This window comes from Mytilus trossulus, chromosome 14 (genome assembly GCF_036588685.1).
Source record: "Mytilus trossulus isolate FHL-02 chromosome 14, PNRI_Mtr1.1.1.hap1, whole genome shotgun sequence".
Taxonomy (NCBI): domain Eukaryota; kingdom Metazoa; phylum Mollusca; class Bivalvia; order Mytilida; family Mytilidae; genus Mytilus; species Mytilus trossulus.
The window spans coordinates 11,766,747-11,791,714 of NC_086386.1; the positions used below are offsets into that span (position 1 = coordinate 11,766,747).

Below are 24,968 nucleotides of genomic sequence, written 5' to 3' on the forward strand. Positions count from 1 at the left end.
AACAACACCCTGGATTTGTTCTACTGTAAACCTCTGCTGTCAAGCATAGTGCGGACAATTTTTGCAACCTTGATTTTTTTTCATTCGATTTTCATTCGATTTACACATTGTGCGGACAAAAGTATGGCCGTTGAAATGTGTTTGATCATATTTTCGGTAATGGTAAGGTAGGGTGGTTAGCTGAAGTCCACTTGAAAAAAAAGTGGCCTCCAATGTGGTTTTATGAAAAACAATTACCCGCAAATTTATGGTAGTTTGCAAAAAAATAATATTTTTTTTGTTATAATGTGTTATGTAATATGTTGGCAAATAATGAAAGCTCGTATCTTAATTAATTGACATCGAAATAAAGAGAAATGGTATGATAACTAATACAAATCTCCCAGAGACAAACTTACATTGATTAAGGCAACTAGTGTGATGGTCTGGATTAAGGGTTCTTAATTTCTGTATTCTTTGATATTTTAGGCCATTTTTCTCTATTCTCTATACTTTTTGACAATTGTTCTCTTCTCTTTTTATTTTACCACCATTATTCTAGCTTTTTTTTATTTATTTCTTGGTCCATTGTCTCTATTATTTATATTTTTTGTCAACTATTCTCAATTTCATAATTTTTAGTTTAAACATATTTATTTATAGTGGATTGGGAAACAAGTTTTACAACTTATATTAATCCCTTTCCACTTTGCGGGTGCGAGTGCTGCCTTGTAGAGGCATTAGCCTACTCTTTTTCGAAATCTACAAGGGTGTCTTTAACGTGCAAGAGAAATGGCTCTCTCTTAACAGGGGCCAGCCATTTATCGTCCCCGTCCGACGGACTATCATCGTTTCCTCAAGACCATACTCGCAAATGGTGTCAAGGGACACATAATTCCCCATCAACGCCCTCTAGTTCAGGTCACCATATATATATAGCCTTCACAAACAAGCAAAACAAAAACCCTATAGGCTCCGAATTCCAAAATAATTGAATGCTTGTCCAGGTTTGAAATTTGTTTTTTAATCAATCTATCAAGAAAAACACATTATCGTCCTCGATGTTCACGGTATTGAAAATACTGGCAGATGGACGTTGGTCATCAATTCTAATAATCTTAGATCGACCTTTCTAAACTTAAAAGTAAAGTTCACGCTCCCGATTCCAGATTGTTAAAGACATTTGATCTGACAACCGCTGTGCATGTATACTTTAACGACCAGGCTAGTTTTCTCGTCAGTTTTAAAAAGTAATTACCTCCCTTATAAGTGTCATGTTGTAACAAATCTATTTATTTGTACCATCTTTATGTATCGTAATATTATATTGTACAATTTAAATTTGTGATTCGTTTAATATTCAAAAAATGATAATTTATTATTTATCAAAGGTATAAACAAGGTAATTTGAAAGTCTTTGATTACTTTATTACCGTATTTCAATTCAGAAGTCATGCGGTTTATTTCCTCTACATTATATAAATTTCCATTTGTGTGACATAAACTGGAGTGTTTACATTGCCCTACATTGGAAGTACATCATGCTCTTTAAAATTAAGTTAAGTGAATAACAAAAATTGAAAACACTTTCGTTATCCTTTTAGGTTATAGAAAAATAAAAAAAACAAAAACAAAAACACTTGTTTTTCATTTTGGTTTTCGAGAAACCAAAAACGAACAATGAAAACATTCTCGTTTTTTGTTTTATGTTTTTGATAATCGAATGTTGAAAACAAATGTTGAATGTTGAAAATGGAATGTTGAAAGTTTAATGTTGAAAACGAATGTTGAATGTTGAAAACGAATGTTGAATGTTGAACTCGAGTGTTGAAAGTTGAGAATCGAATGTTGAAAACAAATGTTGAATGTTGAAAACAAATGTTGAATGTTGAAATCGAATGTTGAAGGTTGAAATCGAATGTTGAAAGTTGAAAATCGAATGTTGAAAGTTGAAAATCGAATGTTGAAAACGAATGTTGAATGTTGAAAACGAATGTTGAATGTTGAAATCGAATGTTGAAGGTTGAAATCGAATGTTGAAAGTTGAAAATCGAATGTTGAAAACGAATGTTGAATGTTGAAAACGAATGTTGAATGTTGAAATCGAATGTTGAAGGTTGAAATCGAATGTTGAAAGTTGAAAATCGAATGTTGAAAAAAATGTTGAATGTTGAAAACGAATGTTGAATGTTGAAAACGAATGTTGAATGTTGAAAACGAATGTTGAATGTTGAAAATCGAATGTTGAATGTTAAATGTTGAAATCGAATGTTGAAAACGAATGTTGAAAACGAATGTTGAATGTTGAAATCGAATGTTGAAAGTTGAAAATCGAATGTTGAAAACGAATGTTGAATGTTGTAAACGAATGTTGAATGTTAAAATCGAATGTTGAAAACGAATGTTGAATGTTGAATACAAATGTTGAAGGTTGAAATCGAATGGTGAAAGTTGAAAATTGAATGTTGAAAACGAATGTTGAATGTTGAAATCGAATGTTGAAGGTTGAAATCAAATGTTGAAAGTTGAAAATCGAATGTTGAAAACGAATGTTGAAAACGAATGTTGAAAACGAATGTTGAAAACGAATGTTGAATGTTGAAATCGAATGTTGAAAGTTGAAAATCGAATGTTGAAAACAAATGTTGAAAACGAATGTTGAATGTTGAAATCGAATGTTGAATGTTGAAAATGGATACGAGAAAAAAAAAATTTGAATGTTGAATGTTGAATATTGAAATCGAATGTTGAATGTTGAAATCGAATGTTGAAAACGAATGTTGAAAACGAATGTTGAAAACGAATGTTGAAAACGAATGTTGAATGTTGAAATCGAATGTTGAAAGTTGAAAATCGAATGTTGAAAACGAATGTTGAATGTTGAAAACGAATGTTGAATGTTGAAAACGAATGTTGAATGTTGCAATCGAATGTTGAAAGTTGAAAATCGAATGTTGAAAACGAATGTTGAATGTTGAAAATGGAAACGAGAGAAAAAAAAAAAAAAAAAATTGAATGTTGAATGTTGAATGTTGAATATTGAAATTGAATGTTGAATGTTGAATGTTGAAATCGAATGTTGAATGTTGAAAATGGATACGAGAAAAAAAATTTGAATGTTGAATGTTGAAAATGGATACGAGAAAAAAAAATTTGAATGTTGAATGTTGAATATTGAAATCGAATGTTGAATGTTGAAATCGAATGTTGAATGTTGAAAATGGATACGAGAAAAAAAAAAAAAAAAAAAAAAAAAATTTGAATGTTGAATGTTGAATATTCAAATCGAATGTTGAATGTTGAAAATGGAGACGAGAAAAAAAAATGAAAAAAAAAAAAAAAAATTTGAATGTTGAATGTTGAATATTGAAATCGAATGTTGAATGTTGAAATCGAATGTTGAATGTTGAAAATGGATACGAGAAAAAAAAAAAAAAAAAAAAATTTGAATGTTGAATGTTGAATATTGAAATCGAATGTTGAATGTTGAAATCGATTGTTGAATGTTGAAAATGGAGACGAGAAAAAAAAAATAAAAAAATTTGAATGTTGAATGTTGAATGTTGAATATTGAAATCGAATGTTGAATGTTGAAATCGAATGTTGAATGTTGAAAATGGAGACGAGAAAAAAAAAAAAAAAAAAAAAAAAAAAAAATTTGAATGTTGAATGTTGAATGTTGAATATTGAAATCGAATGTTGAATGTTGAAATCGAATGTTGAATGTTGAAAATGGATACGAGAGAAAAAAAAATAAAAAAATTCATTTTTTTCTCTTTTGAAATTTCATAAATAAAAAGAAATTTCTTCAACCATTTTTTTGAGAGGATTAATATTCAACAGTTTAGTGAATTGCTCAAAGGCAAAACAAAAATTTTAAGTTCATGAGACCACATTCATTCTGTGTCAGAAACCTATGCTGTGTCAACTATTAAATCACAATCCAAATTTAAAGCTGTATCCAGCTTGAATGTTGTGTCCATACTTGCCCCAAACGTTCAGGGTTCAAGCTCTGCGGTCGTATAAAGCTGCGCCCTGCGGAGCATCTGGTTAAGTTTAAGTACTTACACCGCATTTATTCTGTGTCAGCAACCTATATTGTGTCAACAATTTTATCACAATCCAAATTCAGAGTTGTATCAAGTCGATATTTTTCTTGAATTTAAACATAAGATAAATCTGTTGTAGAGTTGTCACTGACTCAGACGTACTTATAAATATAATTATTTTTTGTGACTGTATCTTACATTAATTTGTAGGATCCTTAACTATAGATTATTGAGCTGATCTGTAACAATAACATCTCCATGCCTTATATATCATGTATTGTAGTACTACGCAAGATTAAAACTGACGAGGAAACACACGGCCACCGAAAGCTTTATTATTTGTAGAGCCGAGGTGGTCGTGTGGTCTAGCGGGACGTCTGCAATGCAGGCGATTTGGTGTCACGATATCACAGTGTCAATGGTTCGAATCACGGCGAGGGAAGAACAACAAATTTGCGAAGGCAAAGTTACAGATCTAACATTGTTGTATATACATCTCGTCTAAACATCAACCTAACAATGTTAGCTGTCACTGACTCAGACGTACTTATATATATATATTATGTGGCATAACATCGTGGCCACAAGTGAAAAAAAAATCTGTTTAGTACTAAATTTATATTAAGATCCATTTTGTTACATCTTGTGATTAATTTTATTTGGCAATCGCCAATGGCAGTCAGCAGGGTTAAAGAACATCAGTTGTTCGACCTGTTAGTCAAATGCGTTTTGTTTAAATATACATTTTCCCTTTTTGGGACTTTTGGAAAATGTTGTTTGTGCTGTTTTTAGACCCTTCTACAACGAAATTTGTTTTACATGCACACGTATGAAAATTGAGGATTTTATCCAACGCAATAATAGGTTTGAACGCAGTTTTCAATTTAGACTCGTTTATATTTTTTTCGTTTGGGCTTGTATCTATTTTCCCTCCGGTTTATATGATCCGTTCATCTTATATTGACTCTTAAAATTCAAGAGTTTATCTAAAAATGAGGGTACTTTTTCTAAAAATTAGGGTACTTTTTATATGGCCTTCCAAATACCGTTTCGATCCCTAACATCACTGAAGAGACATTTATTCTCGAAATGCGGATCTGGTGTACTAAAAAAATATTGAAACCTTATGTTTGTGGCATAACATCGTGGCCACAAGTTAAAATTGTTTTCTGTTTAGTATTAAATTTATATTGAGATCCATTTTGTTACATTTTGTATAAATCAATTTTAGCGCTATAGAACCAGGTTTAATCCACCATTTTCTACATTTGAAAATGCCTGTACCAAGTCAGGAATATGACAGTTCTTGTCCATTCGTTTTTGATGCGTTTTGTTCTTTGATTTTGCCATGTGATTATGGACTTTCCAAATTGATTTTCCTCTGGGTTCAGTATTTTTGTGATTTTACTTTTTATTTGGCAATCACCAATGGCAGTCAGCAGGGTTGAAGAACATCAGTTATATATATATATATATATATACGAGTCTAAATTGAAAACTACGTTTAAACCTATATATATGATTGCGTTGGATAAAAACCGCAATTTTTATTCGTGTGCATGTAAAACAAATTTCGTTGTAGAGGGGTCTAAAAACAGCACAAACAACATTTCCAAAAGTCAAAAAAAGTGAAAAAGTATATTTAAAAAAAACCGCATTTGACCAGAGACATATGATACAAGAGATTGACAACTCTAGTAGAGTCTATATAACGGCCAATGAAATCACTTGGCTACCGGAAGTGCTTGGGATTATGATGTGTCCTGGGATGAAGGAGGATCGAGATGAGAAAATTCCGCCATTGTTGTTAAGAGAGACGATACGCTTAAAGATTTGTTTTATCATTTATGTCGATTGTTTTCACAGCTGAAGAATGTAAGTATATTCATCAGATACATCTTACTAGTTCTACCATTTTGTTTATACTATAATGTGCTGAGGTAATGATAATAATCAAATGCAGACCAATTTAAATTCGGTCCATCCAGCTTCACCTCTTTATTGATGTAGAACCGTAGTGACCCACCATTTTTTCCCCCATAAAACTTACAAATTTACGATTATATATACAATTTTAAAGTGTTATTTTACTCCCGATTGTTATCCCGTTAAAATGATACTATTTTCGTATATTTTGATCAAATAGTGTTTTCATAAAGTACCATCAAAGGTAATTTATTTTTTTCACATTGATACCCACCTGGCGATGCGAAGCTATGCGAGAACTACCTTTTTTCATAAAACTTAGAAATTATCGAATAAGTATGCAATTTGATGAGCCAGTATTAATTCCAAATGCTATCTTGTTAAAATAAGATCAGCAGGGCATATATTTGTATACCATGGACATGTCACAACACATTCCCAATATATTCCTCTTTTCTTAAAAAAATTGTCCATTATTCTCTATTCTTTATTTATTCTAACACTCCATCATTCTCCAATCTTGATATTTTGATAAATTGTTTCCTCTTGTCTTTTCTTTTCTGATTTCAATTTATTCAGTTATTCCAATTCTCTTATATTGTATGAATGTAGGACAGTGTCAGAAAGTCGCAGTACAAATTCAATTTATTTTTTTCTGATTATTTTCTTTGAACAAAAAACGCTTTTTTCTATTCTTGAACTATTGTATATAAACCAACATTGTTAACACAAATTATCAAAATCATATCAAAGAGGATCAAAAAGTTGTTAAAAACAACAAAATGTCAAACTGGTTTGGCACTTAAATGGCTTCATGCTGATTGCATGATTAAAATTAAATAAATCTTTATTTTTTGAAATGTAATGACACATTTTTGGAAAATGACGCAGTCATTGTTCCATTACTGCCGACCTGAACTTCATTACATTTCTCTGCCTACCGCGCTTGGTTTCGTATTTACTATTTTCCATACAAACTGGAATCTGCTTGTGATATAATTATGCATGATCATTGTGTAGTAATCAGACAGGAACCAGTTACACTCGGTTTCATATTATCTATTTTACAAACTAACTGGTTTCTGCTTGTATTCCACTACACTGGAACAAAGTGTTGTAGTTTGACGGGAACCAGTTTAGAATTTGTAAACTACAAAACGTAATCGTATATTGTTCATTCCGTTTTGGTGTTTCATACCGACTTATATGGTTTGAAAAAGCTTAAGACCCTCCAAACATTAATGTGATAGGTATATTAAAGACTGTTTTACAAAAGGATTGAACTGTTTTACTTTCAAAGTCGTTCTATAGTGATATCTGTCATGTACGGATTTCCACTCTCATCGGTTAATTCTTCTTTTACACGTGCTTTTGAAACTTCCTGTTTAAACATCGCAAGTTTTAAAATTGTTTTTGAGTGAATTAAACTTATTTTAACAGTCATGAAGCGTCCCAGAATCATTTTAAAGCAGTTTCTTCTTCTCTCTGATGATGGAAATAGGTTTTCTCAAGAAAATACCGCAAACGATCGCAGAGGAATTGAAACGTACAAGTCAAGTCGGCACCTGGTTAAATTGGCATTTAGTCAAATCGGCACCTATTTGACGTCAATTCGGCATCCAATAATATTTGTTATAATATTTTCTATTCAATTAATTAATTACTGTTACCAAGTATATAGTGAATATGTTGTTGTGTATTTAGGTTAACAACGAAACGAAAGTGAATATGTTGTTGTGTATAAAGGCAAACAACGAAGCCCTTACCAAAGCTGTTGTCTTAACAATTAGACAATTATTAAAATAAAATGGAAAACTATGAGTCCCTTTCAATAAATCAAACTTTCATGCCAAATAATTAGCAAATTTAAGGGTTTTTTTTCAGTAAAGTTTAAACAGCATTAAACCAACAATCCTGTAAAATGCTCAACTGGTTAAAATAATGCAGAAAATATCCAATATCTCATGTATTAGTCCAAATAATTATGACGTCTGGCAAGGCTATTTTTTTTTCTTTCTGGGACGCCTTCCTACGACCTTCCTAGAAAGGCGTCCTTGAAAAAAAATAACACAGCCTTGCGGTCATAGGAAGGTGTTTCAGAATAAAATTAAAAAAGCCTTGCCAGACGTAATAATTATTTGGACTACTTATATATATATATCATTAAAAATACACCAAAAAAGTCATTTAGTTGAGAAAAATAAATATATACAAAATGTACATGAACACGTACACAAAAAATGTGAAAGTTAGTATTTAACTCTTTTTGCTTAAATACTGAAAAAATTCTGGCAACCCCTTCCTTATTTTTACTTTTTTTGCTTAAAATACTGTTAAAAAATATATTTAACATGGGTGACGAATTGACTATATCAGGTGTCGATTTTAACCAGATGCTGATTTGTCCAGGTGCTGGTTTGACTAGAATTCTTTGACAAATGTTTGAAATTATCTGAGTGTCATTAGACCTTTGATAACAGTAACAAAAAGATTATTCACTTAATATTTTGTGGGAGAAGGGGGTTCAGACTATGTGGTATCAGGTCTGTTTGCGCCCAATTCATTTTCACACCCTACACGTTCGCACATTCGCACCCAAGGTCCGTGAACGGTTCGCACTCTACTCATTCGCGCCCAAATTTAATTCAAATTCAAGTTGAATAATTGGAAAATAATGGTTGTTGTTTTAAATTGCTTTGGTGTAAATACTGAATGTATTTATAGCTTGGTATGAGTAAAACATTGACAATTTTAAAGGAAAAAACACAAAAGATAATCGTTTTTAACAGCTTGGTCCCTTTGATCTGAAACAACGAAACAATAAAACATAGAAACCAAAATATAGCAATCCACTAATATAACCAACACATGATAAAATTTATTCAACACACAGAAAAAAACATAGTCAGAATCTCACTTCATTTTGAAGCAAGTCAATGAAACAAAGTTTTAGCAATACACCTACCAAAACATGATTAAGAGTTATTCAACACAAAATAAAACGTTGACAAAATACCTCTTTATTTGGAAAGGATTATTATTATTTTTAACAATACGCTATCCAAAACATGATTAAGATTTATTCAACACCAAAAAAAAAAATGCTGTCTCACTTTATTTTGAGACAATGACAACAATTATACATTGTACTTATAAGAAAACACTTGCTTACAGAGTTATTAAACACAAAACCAATAAAGAACGGGTGCGAACATGTAGGGTGTGAAAGTGAAAGGGGGTGAACATGAGTGGGCGCAAACGTCAATGGAAGCGAACGGACCTGGATTCAGACTATGTACCAGTGAGAAATATACAAGCCTTTCTACAGTATTCATTTGTACAATTCAGGTAGTCTTGACCTATTCATTTGTCTTAAAAAACCAGCCAGTTGTCACCTTCACTTCACACACACACACATACACGAATATCAATTATATGCTTACGATACATGTTGCATTGTTAAACTAATTACGGTATGTGAAAATCAAGATTTGCATAAAAACTATCCCAACATTAGAGACAGTGGCGTCATTTTTCTTCAGAGCTTTCAGCTCTTTGATTTAAACTTTAATATGAGTGTACAGATGACTTTAAACACCTTCCCATTGGTGGACCCACCCCCTTTTTTCAATGAATTTGAATGGGAAAATGTGGTTGGAACCCCCTTTTTATCCTGGGTTTGGACCCCCTTTTTAAAATGGCTGATCCGCCAATGCTTCCAGACCCTCATTGTAAACCCCTTCCAGACCCTCATGAATTAGAAGCAGAGACTAAATAAAGTTGATGTCAGCAACTTACATTGTATGTTCACTGTATGTCGTTTAACAGTTGACAAACATATCAAATATTTCTACTTAATAGCAAGCTTGAAAGATCTATACATGACAAAACTAAATTTAAAATAGATTTAGCATAATAAATGCAGAATGTTGTATGACATATACATGTAGGAAGTAAAGTTTAGAACTAAGACAAATAGATGTTGTATAATAGGCTCTACAAATTTCTTTTCAACTCTAAAATATTTTTTTTTAATTTAGAATGCCAAAAGAGGAAAAGATGTAGTAAGTTAACAAAAGGAGTTAAAAAGAAAGATAATCTTTGACCATGGACAGCTGTTGGTACCATTATTGAGGAGATATATGTTGCAGTTTCAATCCACACTGAAGATGAAAAGGATCGTCCAACTATGACACATCTCTGGTCGAGTTTGTACGTTCTGAGGAAATTCTATTTCTATCACTAACACTCAGACCACACTTATGCAGCAAAGAACAGCTATTTGAGGATGTATCGTGTACTATGGCAAGCACAAGCAACGAGCGACGAATAAACTGTACGTTGTTCAAATCAATCTTTATTTCATCTCCATGCTTCTGCACTGGCAGACGACAACTCATTGTAATGACAATAGCTAAAACATGTTCCACGTTTTTTGACCTAAATGTATATATTGTGTGAGGCAGTCCCGATAACCAGAAGAGCCAAAATAGGAATATAACAGATGAAAAAATATGTACACTTGCATTTGATTGTCATGCTGATTTTTTTCCTGCACCACTGGAAGTCACAGAGCAACTGATTACACAAGAAATTGAGATATTTGCAATGAATGAGACACACAATGAACATGAAGAACCTTGTCTTCCTCCCTTTCAGACTTTATCCCATTTATCACAAGTTAGCATCAATGATACATATATCCTAATTAGCTGAACCGAAATTTACATATAGTTGAACTGTACCAGATCAGTTGCAGGGAGATGAGCATAAAACTCTCAGTTATCATTGACATTAACATTATAAGTGAATGTTTGATAATAAAAATATTATTTTTACCTGGAATGATTTATTTTCGCTTATATCTTTGTTTAATTATTAAAAAAGGACGGAATCATATGTAGTGATAGTCTAGATATATTGTATACATAAATAAATGTTCTGATTCTCAGTCTGACTGGTCCTTTTCATTTCAGAATACTGGGATGTATATGTCCGTGTTTTTTTTTTTACAGATCTATGTAATTTGGTTTATCCAAAAGCCACAGCAAATTAATTAGTCTATAGGTTTTATAGATATGCTTACTGCGGGGAAAACAAGAACATAAAATTGTACGGCTTGTGATAATGGTGAAATCTATTATCATGGCTTTATTATATTTGTGTCTTTCCAAAGTAAAAAGCCTGTAATTCACTTGTGGTTTGTTGCTGTATATCATATTTGGATTTTTTGGTACATAAATCGGGCCGTTAGTTTTCTTGTTTGAATTGTTAAACCTTTTTTTCATAAATAGACCTTGTATACATGTAGTTGACAGTGCAGTATAAATTTTACTCATTGCTAAGAGCCTTATGGTTACCGAAAGTTGTTTTAAATGTCTGTGTCATTTGGTTTCTTGTGGAGAGTTAAATATTATATTGCATGTACTGTACAGAAAAGAAATGACACACACTCGCACATTAATATATGAAAAAATACCTCAGCCTGATCAACAACAAAGGTAGACACATTTTCGTGCAGTTTGTATGAAGTAAAAAACAAGGTTTTAACTTACAAATCAAGTCAAATAGTTGTAAAATCATTTACACATGTGCATGTCTGTTTCAAAACTAAAAGGAGATTTTAACTAGTCCAAAAGTAAAAAAAAGATGAAGGGAAACATGTACATTTCGAAACATTTAGATATCAATATGGCATTAAAACTGGTGTATGATTGAAGTCAACTTGCCAAGTTCACAGAAGTACATTGCATAACAAAGTATTAAAAATGTTTCTTCTTACAAAAATTGTTACATGAAAAGGCTGTGAGTTCTTATCGTATATTTAGCAGTTCATTACACTTAAGATATGGTTTAATCTCTGTATATTCGAAGTCAAAAGTAAGACTTGTATTGCCTTTTTCTATTAAATGATTATTAAATGTAAGTCTAAATACACAATTCGTGAAAAGGAGAAACCATAAATTTACCGAAAATCATAAAAAAAAAGAACTAAATGCAAGCTCATAAGGTAAATTTTGAAAAATAACCCACGTAGAAACCAATTTACCGAAATCATAAAACAACAACTTCATACAATCCCAATTAATAATGAACACAAAAAGAAATCAATTTTTAAATGATCTATAGAAATTATGAATAAAAGACAAAGTCGATCATAATTAACGATAAATATACAAACAAATTAAATTTTTTTCTTCACATTAATTAATTCTATATTTTGTAAATAGTATTTTCGGAAAGAGTGTGGTGTAACAACTTCTTGTGTACCAGGTGTCAAATAAACTTTTTTTTAACAGGTTGTGATTTACCTGAATCATCGGATAATTCAAGCCGAATATACATGTCACACTGTGAAATTATGTCTCCGAGACAGGTGTATATTTAAAAGAAACCCATTATAAAACTAAAAAACAAACAAACTCTGATACAATTTATTAAGTGCTAATTATTTAATATCGTTTTTATTTTTAATTCAATATCAAATTATGTTTTTTTTTTAATAACACACATAATACAAATCAAAATTAAAATGACATTGAAATAAATTATAATGTATGAACTCTAATTGTTTAATTAATTATTTCTTCTTCTTCTTCTTCTTCTTCTTCTTCTTCTACTTGTCAATATTAGTTTTAAGTAAAACAGAAGAGTTTGTCAATACAATTTAGTTTAATTTTAGTTTAGTTTAAACATATTTGTTTATAGTGGATTGGGAAACAAGTTTTGCAACTTATATTAATCCCTTTCCACTTTGCGGGTGCGAGTGCTGCCTTGTAGCGGCATTAGCCTACTCTTTTTCGAAATCTACAAGGGTGTCTTTTACGTGCAAGAGATATGGCTCTCTCTTAACACGGGTCAGCCATTTATCGTCCCCGTCCGACGGACTATCATCGTTTCCTCAAGACCATACTCGCAAATGGTGTCAAGGGAGAGCCGAATATTGAGTTCCTGAAATTTTCATCCCAAACGGGAATCGAACCAGGGACCTTTGTGTTAGTAGTCCGATGCACTAACCACTACACCACGGCTCTCACCATAAAGAGCACAATTTGGATCTACAAGATTATTTACAAGGGTAATTAATATTCATATTCTCTAGTTATGGTTTAACTATGAAGTACTTAGCTATATCACCTAGTATTTAATTAGGTATATAGACATAGTAGTATAATACTTGTTATATGTTACATTCCCACGACTGACAGCCACTTGTAAGTTAAGCTCAGAACTCAACTGATTGTTCATTTGCTTTCCAAAAGTTGGGTTCTTTTAGCATGCAATGCATATATCCAGTCTTTGCAGATTCGTTCTAAATCTCTCTGCTGAGACACAGTTATAAGGTCGTTCCTAGAACAGTCAACCAAGAATTCGAGAAGATTCTCATCAAAATTAATTATACTGCAATAGGGATTTGATTATCCTCTAGTAGGGATTTCAGTTTATTGTGATGGATTTTTCTCACACAATTCAGACTTTCACACTTGATTATAAAATGTTTATAATCCTCAGGTCCTACCATGCACAATTTGCATTCTGCAGATTTTGTTTCGTCAAATCGGTTGGTAATACTTTGGGTTTTGTAAGTTCCTGTAAGTATCCTGGATTTTATTATCCCTTTGCTAACATCTCTTTTATGATCTCTGGCACTGCTCCAACAGAAGTTTGGTTTCTTAAAGTTTCAATTGTTTACTTCCATATATTTGAGTGTTGATTTGCTTATAGCAGTTTCGGTCCATCTATTTTTCCAGGTTTTGTCTATGACATCATGAGTCAATCTTTTCCAATTTTTCTCTGGATTTAGTATAATCTCATGTGCGGATGGAAGATCATAAGATTTGAGAGTTCTTCGAGTACTTTTAATACTTTGATAATGAATCGATTACCCAAAGAGATCTCGCGAGGTTTAAATCTGGCCGTGTGAAATTACGGCATTCCGCCGAGTTGCCAATCTCTTGTATTATATGTATCTGATTTTACTAACAGGTCGAAAAAAATTGATCACAAGATGTAACAAAATGGATCTTAATATAAATTTAAAACTAAACAGAAAACAATGAATCTGTGACCAAGATGTTATGCCACAAACACATTAAGGTGTCAATATTTTTTTGTACACCAGATCTAAATTTCGACAAAATTGATCTTAATATAAATTTAATACTAAACAGAAAACAACGAACCTGTGACCAAGATGTTATGCCACAAACACATAGTGTCAATATTTTTTTGTACACCAGATCGAAATTTATACTAAACAGAAAACAATGAACCTGTGACCAAGATGTTATGCCACAAACACAAGGTGTCAATATTGTTTTGTACACCAGATCTAGATTAAAGATTGACTCTTGAATTTTAAGAGTCAATATCGGATGAACGGATTATACAAAGCGGAGGGAAAATATGATACATGCCCAAACGATAAAATATATTCAAGTCTAAATTGAAAACTACGTTCAAATCTATGAATGCGTTGGATAAAAACTGACATTTTTATACGTGTGCATGTAAAACAAATTTTTGTTGTAGAAGGGTCTTAATACTGCACAAACAACATTTTCACAAGACCAAAAAGTTGAAAAAGTATATTTAAACAAAACGCATTTGACTAACAGGTCGAACAACTGATGTTCTTTAACCCTGCTGACTGTCATTGGCGATTGCCAAATAAAATTGATCACAAGATGTAACAAAATGGATCTAAATATAAATTTAATACTAAACAGAAAACAATGAACCTGTGACCAAGATGTTATGCCACAAACACAAGGTGTCAATATTTTTTTGTACACCAGATTTAGAATTCGACAATATAAGTCTCTTCAGTGATGTTAGGGATCGAAACGGTATTTGGAAGGCCATATAATTTACCCTCAATTTAAGAATGACTCTTGAATTTTAAGAGTCAATATAGGACGAACAGATCATACAAACCGGAGCGAAAATATGGTACATGCCCAAACTATAAAATATAAATAAGTCTAAATTGAAAACTACGTTTAAACCTATGATTGCGTTGGATAAAAACCGCTATTTTTATACGTGTGCATGTCAAACAAATTTCGCTGTAGAAGGGTCTAAATACTGCACAAACAACATTTTCCTAAAGACCAAAAAGGTGAAAAAGTATATTTAAACAAAACGCATTTGACTAACAGGTCGAACAACTGATGTTCTTTAACCCTGCTGACTGCCATTGGCGATTGTCAAATAAAATTGATCACAAGATGTAACAAAATGGATCTTAATATAAATTTAATACTAAACAGAAAACAATGAACCTGTGACCAAGATGTTATGCCACAAACACAAGGTGTCAATATTTTTTTTGTACACCAGATCTAGATTTCGACAATATATGTCTCTTCAGTGATGTTAGGGATCGAAACGGTATTTGGAAGGCCATATATTTACCCTCAATTTAAGAATGACCCTTGAATTTTAAGAGTCAATATCCGATGAACAGATCATACAAAGCGGAGGGAAAATATGATGCATGCCCAAACGATAAAATATATTCAAGTCTTAATTGAAAACTACGTTCAAACTTATGATTGCGTTGGATATAAACCGCAATTTTTAAACGTGTGCATGTTAAACTAATTTCGTTGTAGAAGGGTCTAAATACTGCGCAAACAATATTTTCCAAAAGATCAAAAAGGTGAAAAAGTATATTTAAATAAAACGCATTTGACTAACAGGTCGAACAACTGATTTTCTTTAACCCTGCTGACGGTCATTGGCGATTGCAAAAAAAAATGATCACAAGATGTAACAAAATGGATCTTAATATAAATTTAATACTAAACAGAAAACAATGAACCTGTGACCAAGATGTTATGCCACAAACACAAGGTGTCAATTTTTTTTTATACACCAGATTTAGATTTCGACAATATAAGTCTCTTCAGTGATGTTAGTGTTGTGAAGTCCTTGTCACACAAGCATTTGAATTTGTATATTTTTTTTGAAGAATAAAAAACTCACATTACTTTCTTGATTATTTATTCCATCAGTTACATCGATACATACACAATAACCTTACCTTTGATTAAGCTCTTATGGCTTTATATAGCAAATACGAAACAATAAAAGGAGCGCATTTAACAATGACAGGATTAAATTACATTACAGGAAACAAAGGAAGGAGTTTTACATAAAGAACGGAGTTAAGTTAAACAATTAACGGATCTTTAAATACATAATAACAAAAGGAGTAATAAGCGGAGTGCAAAACAAAATACATATTCACGCTTCGCGACACTCCCCACTGAAAGTTAAACAGTTATAAGTGTCACTGAATAAAATGTTCATAAATGTCCTGTTCCATATTTAAATCCGACACATATGTTTGTCCATCAATGGTTGTGAGAGCTCTTTGAAACGTTAGAATTACTGTCTGCTGAACAGTTGAGTTGTCTATGGTCACCAGGGATCTCTCATCATTTATATTATCGTCGTCATCACTGACTATTATAATTTCATTTGCATTATTGTTTATGTCACTCGCAGTACACGAATCGTCATCTTTGCATGTAGTTTCACAATTTTCCTCTTGATCATCTGTATCTGTACAGGCATCTATTTCTTCATCACTTACATTTTCCAAACTATTTAGAAATTCCTCAACACTCATCGATAGTATTTCCTTTTGCCTTTCTGTTTCTATGGCATCGTTTATAAGGTCAAGAATCGTATCATCCTCGCTTACATCATCATAATATTGTTCATGATCATTGATGCAACTTGGTCTTCTTTCTGCAGCTAATGACTTACTTCGGGCTAACTGTACTTCCATGCCATGAATGGTAGTTAAATGACGAAAAAAGTAACCTCTTCTTATAAATGTGGAACTGCATTTATCTTCTGTACAGTTATACGACTCTAGGCCAGCATGGTGTTCTTTGATGTGTCGAATAAAATTCTTCCCGTATTTATTTCCATGTAACAAATCAAACAAGTATACATCGTGGCAATGGTAACTATGCGAATGAAGATTCATATTTAATAGATCGGTTTTTATACAACCACATATAGTGGAGCGGCGGAGAGGACAATTTCAGAAATTTAAATTACCTAAATACCTCATGGGATTTTAATAGCCCATTGGAAAGCTGAAATCCTGTACTTTTTGAAAATATGTGTCGTCAATATCAAATCTGGTACAATAATATCGAAAATCGAGGTCAAAGGTCATCACTTATAAAAATCCTATTTTCATCTAGAGAAACAATACCATTGATATTTTTCAAAATCAATAATCTATTCAATAAATTATACGAGTAGTATTATGTAGAAAAACGTGAGTTCATACAAAATCTTTTTTCATATTTGCACATGACGCCAGAACAACGTTTTATTTAACTTTTTTGAAGGTAGTCCATGGTACATACAAATAATGCCTAATGAAGAGCAGGAACATATTAACATTGATAATTGACATCGACAAATAGCATTTCTTGAATACTTTAATAGTTAAAAAGTTTTCAAAGAGTATCTGAAATGCATAGCTAATAAATCAAACCAAATATGCAGCCATGAAAAATCGTTTCAGTTTTCAAGGATTCGACGTGTCACTGAGTTTTCTTAAAATGAATTCAAACTATCTCAATACAAGATACCTTTTTATTTAATATAGTTATTGGAGTTTGATATATTACTCAATTAGTGCAAATTCCTAAAATTGAGACATGATCGTTATGGTATCTATGATGAGTTTATTTTCATTCCAAATGAAACGTCGAAAACATTATAGCAAATTAAAATAAAGTTACCAAATATTACATTACAAGAACTATTTTCATGATATTTCATTTCAACTACCTACATTTTGACAAAAAGCATAAATCAGTACAAGGAAGACCCTGCTCCTTGCAAACACGTGCTGCCTAGCATGTTTCCCCCTTACATGAACTAATTAGATCTTGTAGAAAGTCCGATGCTATTTGTCCCTCAAAGAAAACTGGCTCTAACTTGTCATGTTGCGCAGTTTTCCAACAAAGGCACATGGGGAGCCATTACTTCGGTTGGCTAAATTTGCCGACAACCAAACTTTGCTTATATGGAAATATCGCTAGCAAATACAATGCTAGATTTATATTGTCCTTGTTGAGCAAAAAAGGCAATGGCATCCCTGTAGCACCTCTCAAGTTAAGCCTTATGTTTAGAGGAATTACAGTATGTCTTACTTATTTTATCAGGTAAAAAAGACTGATACCTTGTCAAAAGTGATGATAAAACAAGAGACTTTTTGTCAAGAATAAGGTCTCTGTATGCCAAATCATACGCAGATTGATCAGTGGATTTTGGTCTATATGCCAAGTTTGCGGTCAGACATGCTGCGTGATATACTGCATTATTGAGAAAATTATCTTACTCTATTCGATTAATCATTTCACCGTCGCATGCTCTAAAAGCAGCATCTATAAGATTGACTAACCTTTCAGCAAATGAAATTGTGTGTAATATTTTCACCCTTTTATGGGATTTTTTTTGCAAATAATACACTTTTATGTATTGTGATCATTTTTTCAGGCACCAAACAATTTATAGATAAATCGGAATCTATATCTGGTGATTCCTTTTCAGCTGATACTGATTTTAAATTCTGCTTACTTGTGTAGCTTTTATAACATAACATATGATACCTAAATACGGGTAATTCACTTGCTGTTTTATTGCAGAATTCGTTCGAATAACTGAACAAATCATCATCACGTCTCTTTGCTGCAGCAGTAATCAGACTTTTTCTTCCAGATTCTGTTGATGTTATTAATATTTCATCAGCAACAGAAGCGCAGATAAATGCATTTGTCAACACAAACTTCCACTTTCCTTTTTTTTTGCATCTAGCGGGACCAGTTTTAACGAGATTGTTAAATTGTCCATGTGATTGAATAAAAAAACAAATCAAACACACCTGAAAACCAAACGAACCCTAAAATGAAATTCACTTTCCCAGTTCAATTCAACAAAAACGAGTATACAACAATACCAAACAACATAAATTAATCACAAGGCTTTGGAAATTATAAAATGAACAAGTAATATGCTTAAAAATGACTACAAATGACCTTCGCTAAATCGCTGAATGTGTGACATAACTAGAAACCACAACAATGTCGGTAAATCTGTGACAAATAGTACAAAACAGAACACATTGTATTTTTTGCCGATTTCACATATATAACATCAATGTCAGTATTCCAGAGATGAGCAAGTACACATGTTTCAAACACATCCGTCCTGTCTTTGGTCGGCAATAATTCATTGAACATTTTACTACTGGAAACCCATTCTCTTAAATTCATTGAAGCATTTTGAAATATATGTTTAGCTTCTGAATAAAACTCCAATGACTCAGGTACTGATGTACAACCAGAGATCAAATTATCAACATAAATGTTATCTTTTATTTTCCTGGATATAGGCGACTGGTATTTATCTAAATGACTTTCGACTGTAGCTGCTAATAGAGTTATTCCGAAGGGAACTCTGCAAAATCTATACTCCTGAAGATTAGTATCGGAAGCATACCCATCATTGTAATTCTTTAGCCAAAGAAATCGTGTAACATCACGATCATCTTTCTATAATCCGACCTGGAGAAATGCCTTTTCTATGTCAGCAACAATTGCAACTTGATTTAAACGAAATCTCATGAATATTCCACAAAAATTCCGTAAAAGGACTGGTCCGCGATATAGGCACTCGTTTAGACTATTGACGTCATTATTAGGTTTTGCTGACGCATCATAGACTATTCTCAACTTCGTCGTCGTTTTATTTGGCGTTATAACAGCATGATGTGGAATATAATGTTTCAATCCCTCTGTACTATCTTCTTCCACTTTTTCAACTATACCTTTATCTAATTGATCTTGAATAACAGAATTATATTTTTCAAGTAATTCTGGTTTCTTTCTCATTCTTGCTACACACGATTTTAGTCTAGCAAAAGCTAAATATCTATTCACTGGTAAGTCAATATTGTCATTCTTCCATGGCCATGTCACGTAGTACCTCCCATTTGAATATTCTAACGTTTCCTTGAACATTTCTTAGACTCTAGAGTCTTCTGTCGAGTTGTCATCGTCACTTATTCCTATTGACTCTAAATTCCACAGATCTGTAACATTAGGGACAGACGTAATACATGTATCAGTCTTCGGTACATTTGATCCTGTGTATGACATTATCAGAAAACTACTCTCACTATCTTCTCGTGAATAATCATTTTCTTTAGTTCTTCCTGTGATTATCCATCCCAACTAAGAAGCAAGTAGATACAAGCCAGGTTGAATTTCAATCCTTTGTCCAAGAATGAAATCAAAATAGTGATAATTTCCAGTCAACAAATCTACAGTAGACGTTTCGTATTGGGTTGGAATGACATCTGCTAATTCAACGTCCTTTACAAAATGTCTCACATTTTCAATCGAAGATGTATCTAATCTTCTCCGTTGAACAGTTCCACTGATAACTGGACGAATGTTAGCCGAAATTTTCAACACTTTTCCATTATTTAATCGAATACATAAACTAGTTGATGCGGTTTTCACGGTTCTGGCCTTCTCACTTCCAAACGTAACTATTGAAATTTCCTCGTCTCCTTCAGATTTTAATTTCAACTTTGAGGCTAACTTTTGATAAATGTAGTTTCTCTGGGATCCAGAGTCAAACAATAATCTGGTTGTTTGTTTTAAAGAATCATTTGGATTGGTCACTTCAATTTTAGCGGTCTGCATAAGAACAATTTCACTAGATGATATTAGAACATTCTCCGATGCTGTTTCTCTCTGTTCACTTAAACTTGTTAATGATTGTTCCACGCCACTACTTAATCTACTAGAAGAATGATCATATTCTTCACTCAAATTGACACTTGTTAATCCTGATCCGAACTTTTTAGGGCATAAGCTCCGGTGATGACTGTTTAAAACACCACAATGTACACACAATTTTCCTTTCTTACATTCAGCTGATTTATGTGTATTTCGAAAACACTTGTAACAACTACCTTTCAGCTGAGCTTTCCTTTCCTCAATGGTTTTGTATTTAGGACATTGATCACTCCAATGCTTTCCTTGACAAAATCTACACTTATCAAAATAAGATGAGCTCTGCGAAGTATCATTTCCGTTCACTACAAGTGCTTCGGCTGAACTTCTGTTTGGAAACTGACGTGATCCATTTTGGGATTTAGAAAACTCTCCTTGAAACTGATTTCGTTTTGACAAATAATTTGCTCCGTTATTGTTTTGACTATTTTGTCGATCCTTTTGAACATCACTTTTGTCTGACCTTTCCTTTGCCACTACATAATCCATTAATCTAGCAGATAAAGATTTCACACACCATTTTTCTGTAGTTCCTTTTTGAATTTCAAGTTGCAGCATCACTTCCTGTGGTAATTTTGAACGTACCATTGACACAAATATATCTTGGTCTACACTTTGTTTCAAAACTTCAAGACTTCTTAAATGACGGTTCACTTTATCTATGAATAACCTCAATGAATATGTTTTATTCGAAGGGCATTGTAAATTTATCATCTCACAGTAGTGCAAATCAATCACATCTTGGGTATTCCCAAACCTTTCTTTAAGAATATTCACTGCCATAATATAGTTTTCATGCGACACATTTAATCCAGAAATTGCATATTTTGCGTCACCTACCAGTTTACTTTTCAGGTAATTGAATTTATCGATGTTTGAAAGTCTTTTGTTTTGATCAATAGTAGATTCAAAAGAATCCCAGAACTCATTCAATTTTGTCTTGTCTCCGTTAAAGGAAATAATGTCAATTTTTGGCAATTTCACATTTGTTTCTGCACTTTCACTCTTTTGTTGACTCTTTATGAAATTCTCTTGTTGCTTCAATTGTGTTTGTATTATATCTTTCATTTCTTGTTGAAGTTGAATAAAATCTGATGGATTGACTTTCTCTACATTTTCTGTAGTTTCTAATTTAATATTATCCACTAACCTTTCTTTGAAGTTCTCTAGTTCCAAATAACAGTCTGTTGCGTCTGAACATAACTTGCAATCTTCATCTGCCAATTTATCTGCTATTCCTGATTGATCTTCTTCTAATGAACTAGCAACTTTGTTATTTTGAATTTCCAATTTGTTAATATAGACTTTTAATTTTTCAATGCACTTGGCGGATTTATGTACCATTTCCTGACGATGTGGTTTAGAAATTTCCGCATGTAGAATTGAATTCCCTTCTTGAATTTCCGCGTATAACGTATTCCTATATCTGGTTCTACCACCTTTCATCTATCCCATCGAATTGGAGATAAAGGATACTACAGATACAGTTAAGTCGGCTTAATATCTTGACTTACATCTAGAAATTGACAATGAGGGTCGGTTGAAGACAAAACTTTACGACAAAAGCTTTCCAATTGTAGACTTTCCATTTCTAAGTAGCAACATTCCAGCAGCACCTGCATACGGGGTATATATCTCCCAATTGATACGATATTCCCGTGCTTGCATTTCCTATCATGATTTTCTTGATAGAGGGTTACTGCTCACAAAGAAGCTTTTAAACCAAGAGTTCCAAATGGTGAAGTTGAAATCATCCCTTCGTAAATTTTACGGACGCCATCACGAGTTGGTTGACCGTTATGGAATAACCGTTTCACAAATGATATCGGATATGTTCCTTACGTCGTAACTACAATCCCCTTCCCTTTCATGAATTTGACCAACCGAATTATACTATTTACCGGATTTGTAATCCCATAAGCAACACGACAGGTGCCGCATGTGGAGCAGGATCTGCTTACCCTTCCGGAGCACCTGAGATCACCCCTAGTTTTTGGTGGGGTTCGTGTTGTTTATTCTTTAGTTTTCTATGTTGTGTCATGTGAACTATTGTTTTTCTGTTTGTCTTTTTCATTTTTAGCCATGGCGTTGTCAGTTTGTTTTAGATTTACGAGTTTGACTGTACCTTTGGTATCTTTCGTCCCTCTTTCATATGGCTCAAAGTCGTCATCTTGTTTTCGTTTAAAGTTCACAGAATTGTTCCCAATTCCCGGGTTCCGGCATCATAAAATATTGTGAAGTACTTGTCACACAAGCATTTGAATTTGTATTTTTTTTTTGAAGTATATAAAACTCACATTACTTTCTTGATTATTTATTCCATCAGTTACATCGATACATACACAATAACCTTATCTTTGATTAAGCTCTTATGGCTTTATATAGCAAATACGAAACAATGAAAGGAGCGCATTTAACAATGACAGGATTACATTAAACAAAGGAAAGAGCTTTACATAAAGAACGGAGTTAAGTTAAACAATTAACGGATATTTACATACATAATAACAAAAGGAGAAATAAGCGGAGTGCAATTTAAAATACATATTCACGCTTCGCGACAGTTAGGGATCGAAACGGTATTTGGAAGGCCATATAATTTACCCTCAATTTAAGAATGACTCTTGAATTTTAAGAGTCAATATAGGACGAACAGATCATACAAACCGAAGGGAAATTATGATACATGCCCAAACTATAAAATATTAATAAGTCTAAATTGAAAACTACGTTTAAACCTATGATTGCGTTGGATAAAAACCGCTATTTTTATACGTGTGCATGTCAAACAAATTTCGTTGTAGAAGGGTCTAAATACTGCACAAACAACATTTTCCAAAAGACCAAAAAGGTGAAAAGTATCTTTAACAAAACGCATTTGACTAACAGGTCGAACAACTGATGTTCTTTAACTCTGCTGACTGCCATTGGCGATTGCCAAATAAAATTGATCACAAGATGTAGCAAATTGGATCTTAATATAATTTAATACTAAACAGAAAACAATGAATCTGTGACCAAGATGTAATGCCACAAACACAAGGTGTCAATATTTTTTTGTACACCAGATCTAGATTTCGACAATATATGTCTCTTCAGTGATGTTAGGGATCGAAACGGTATTTGGAAGGCCATATAATTTACCCTCAATTTAAGATTGACTCTTGAATTAAAAGAGTCAATATAGGATGAACGGATCATTCAAACTGGAGGGAAAATATGATGCATGCCCAAACGATAAAATATATTCAAGTCTTAATAAGAAACTACGTTCAAACATATGATTGCGTTGGATATTAACCGCAATTTTTATACGTGTGCATGTAAAACTAATTTCGTTGTAGAAGGGTCTAAATACAGCACAAACAACATTTCCCAAAAGACCAAAAAGGTGAAAAAGTATATTTAAATAAAACGCATTTGACTAACAGGTCGAACAACTGATGTTCTTTAACCCTGCTGACTGCCATTGGCGATTGCCAAAAAAATTGATCACAAGATGTAACAAAATGGATCTTTATATAAATTTAATACTAAGCAGAAAACAATGAACCTGTGACCAAGATGTTATGCCACAAACACAAGGTGTCAATATTTTGTTGTACACCAGATCTAGATTTCGACAATATATGTCTCTTCAGTGATGTAAGGGATCGAAACGGTATTTGGAAGGCCATATAATTTACCCTCAGTTTAAGATTGACTCTTGAATATTAAGAGTCAATATAGGATGAACGGATAATACAAACTGGAGGGAAAATATGATACATGCCCAAACGATAAAATATAAACAAGTCTTAATTGAAAACTACGTTCAAACCTATGATTGCGTTGGATAAAAACCGCAATTTTTATGCGTGTGCATGTAAAACAAATTTCGTTGTAGAAGGGTCTAAATACTGCACAAACAACATTTTCCTAAAGACCAAAAAGGTGAAAAAGTATATTTAAACAAAACGCATTTGACTAACAGGTCGAACAACTGATGTTCTTTAACCCTGCTGACTGCCATTGGCGATTGTCAAATAAAATTGATCACAAGATGTAACAAAATGGATCTTAATATAAATTTAATACTAAACAGAAAACAATGAACCTGTGACCAAGATGTTATGCCACAAACACAAGTTGTGAATATTTTTTTATACACCAGATCTAGATTTCGACAATA

The 24,968-nt window shown here is 32.6% G+C and overlaps 2 protein-coding genes across 2 annotated transcripts; both read right to left on the minus strand.

The window, feature by feature from the left end:
- Positions 1 to 19,546: 19,546 nt before the first annotated feature.
- LOC134697479 (uncharacterized) lies at positions 19,547 to 20,014 on the minus strand. Its single transcript, XM_063559758.1, has one exon. The coding sequence runs from the start codon at positions 20,012 to 20,014 to the stop codon at positions 19,547 to 19,549; it is 468 nt and encodes a 155-aa protein (XP_063415828.1).
- A 213-nt stretch (positions 20,015 to 20,227) lies between these two features.
- Positions 20,228 to 22,243, minus strand: LOC134697480 (uncharacterized). Its single transcript, XM_063559759.1, has one exon. The coding sequence runs from the start codon at positions 22,241 to 22,243 to the stop codon at positions 20,228 to 20,230; it is 2,016 nt and encodes a 671-aa protein (XP_063415829.1).
- Positions 22,244 to 24,968: the final 2,725 nt, after the last annotated feature.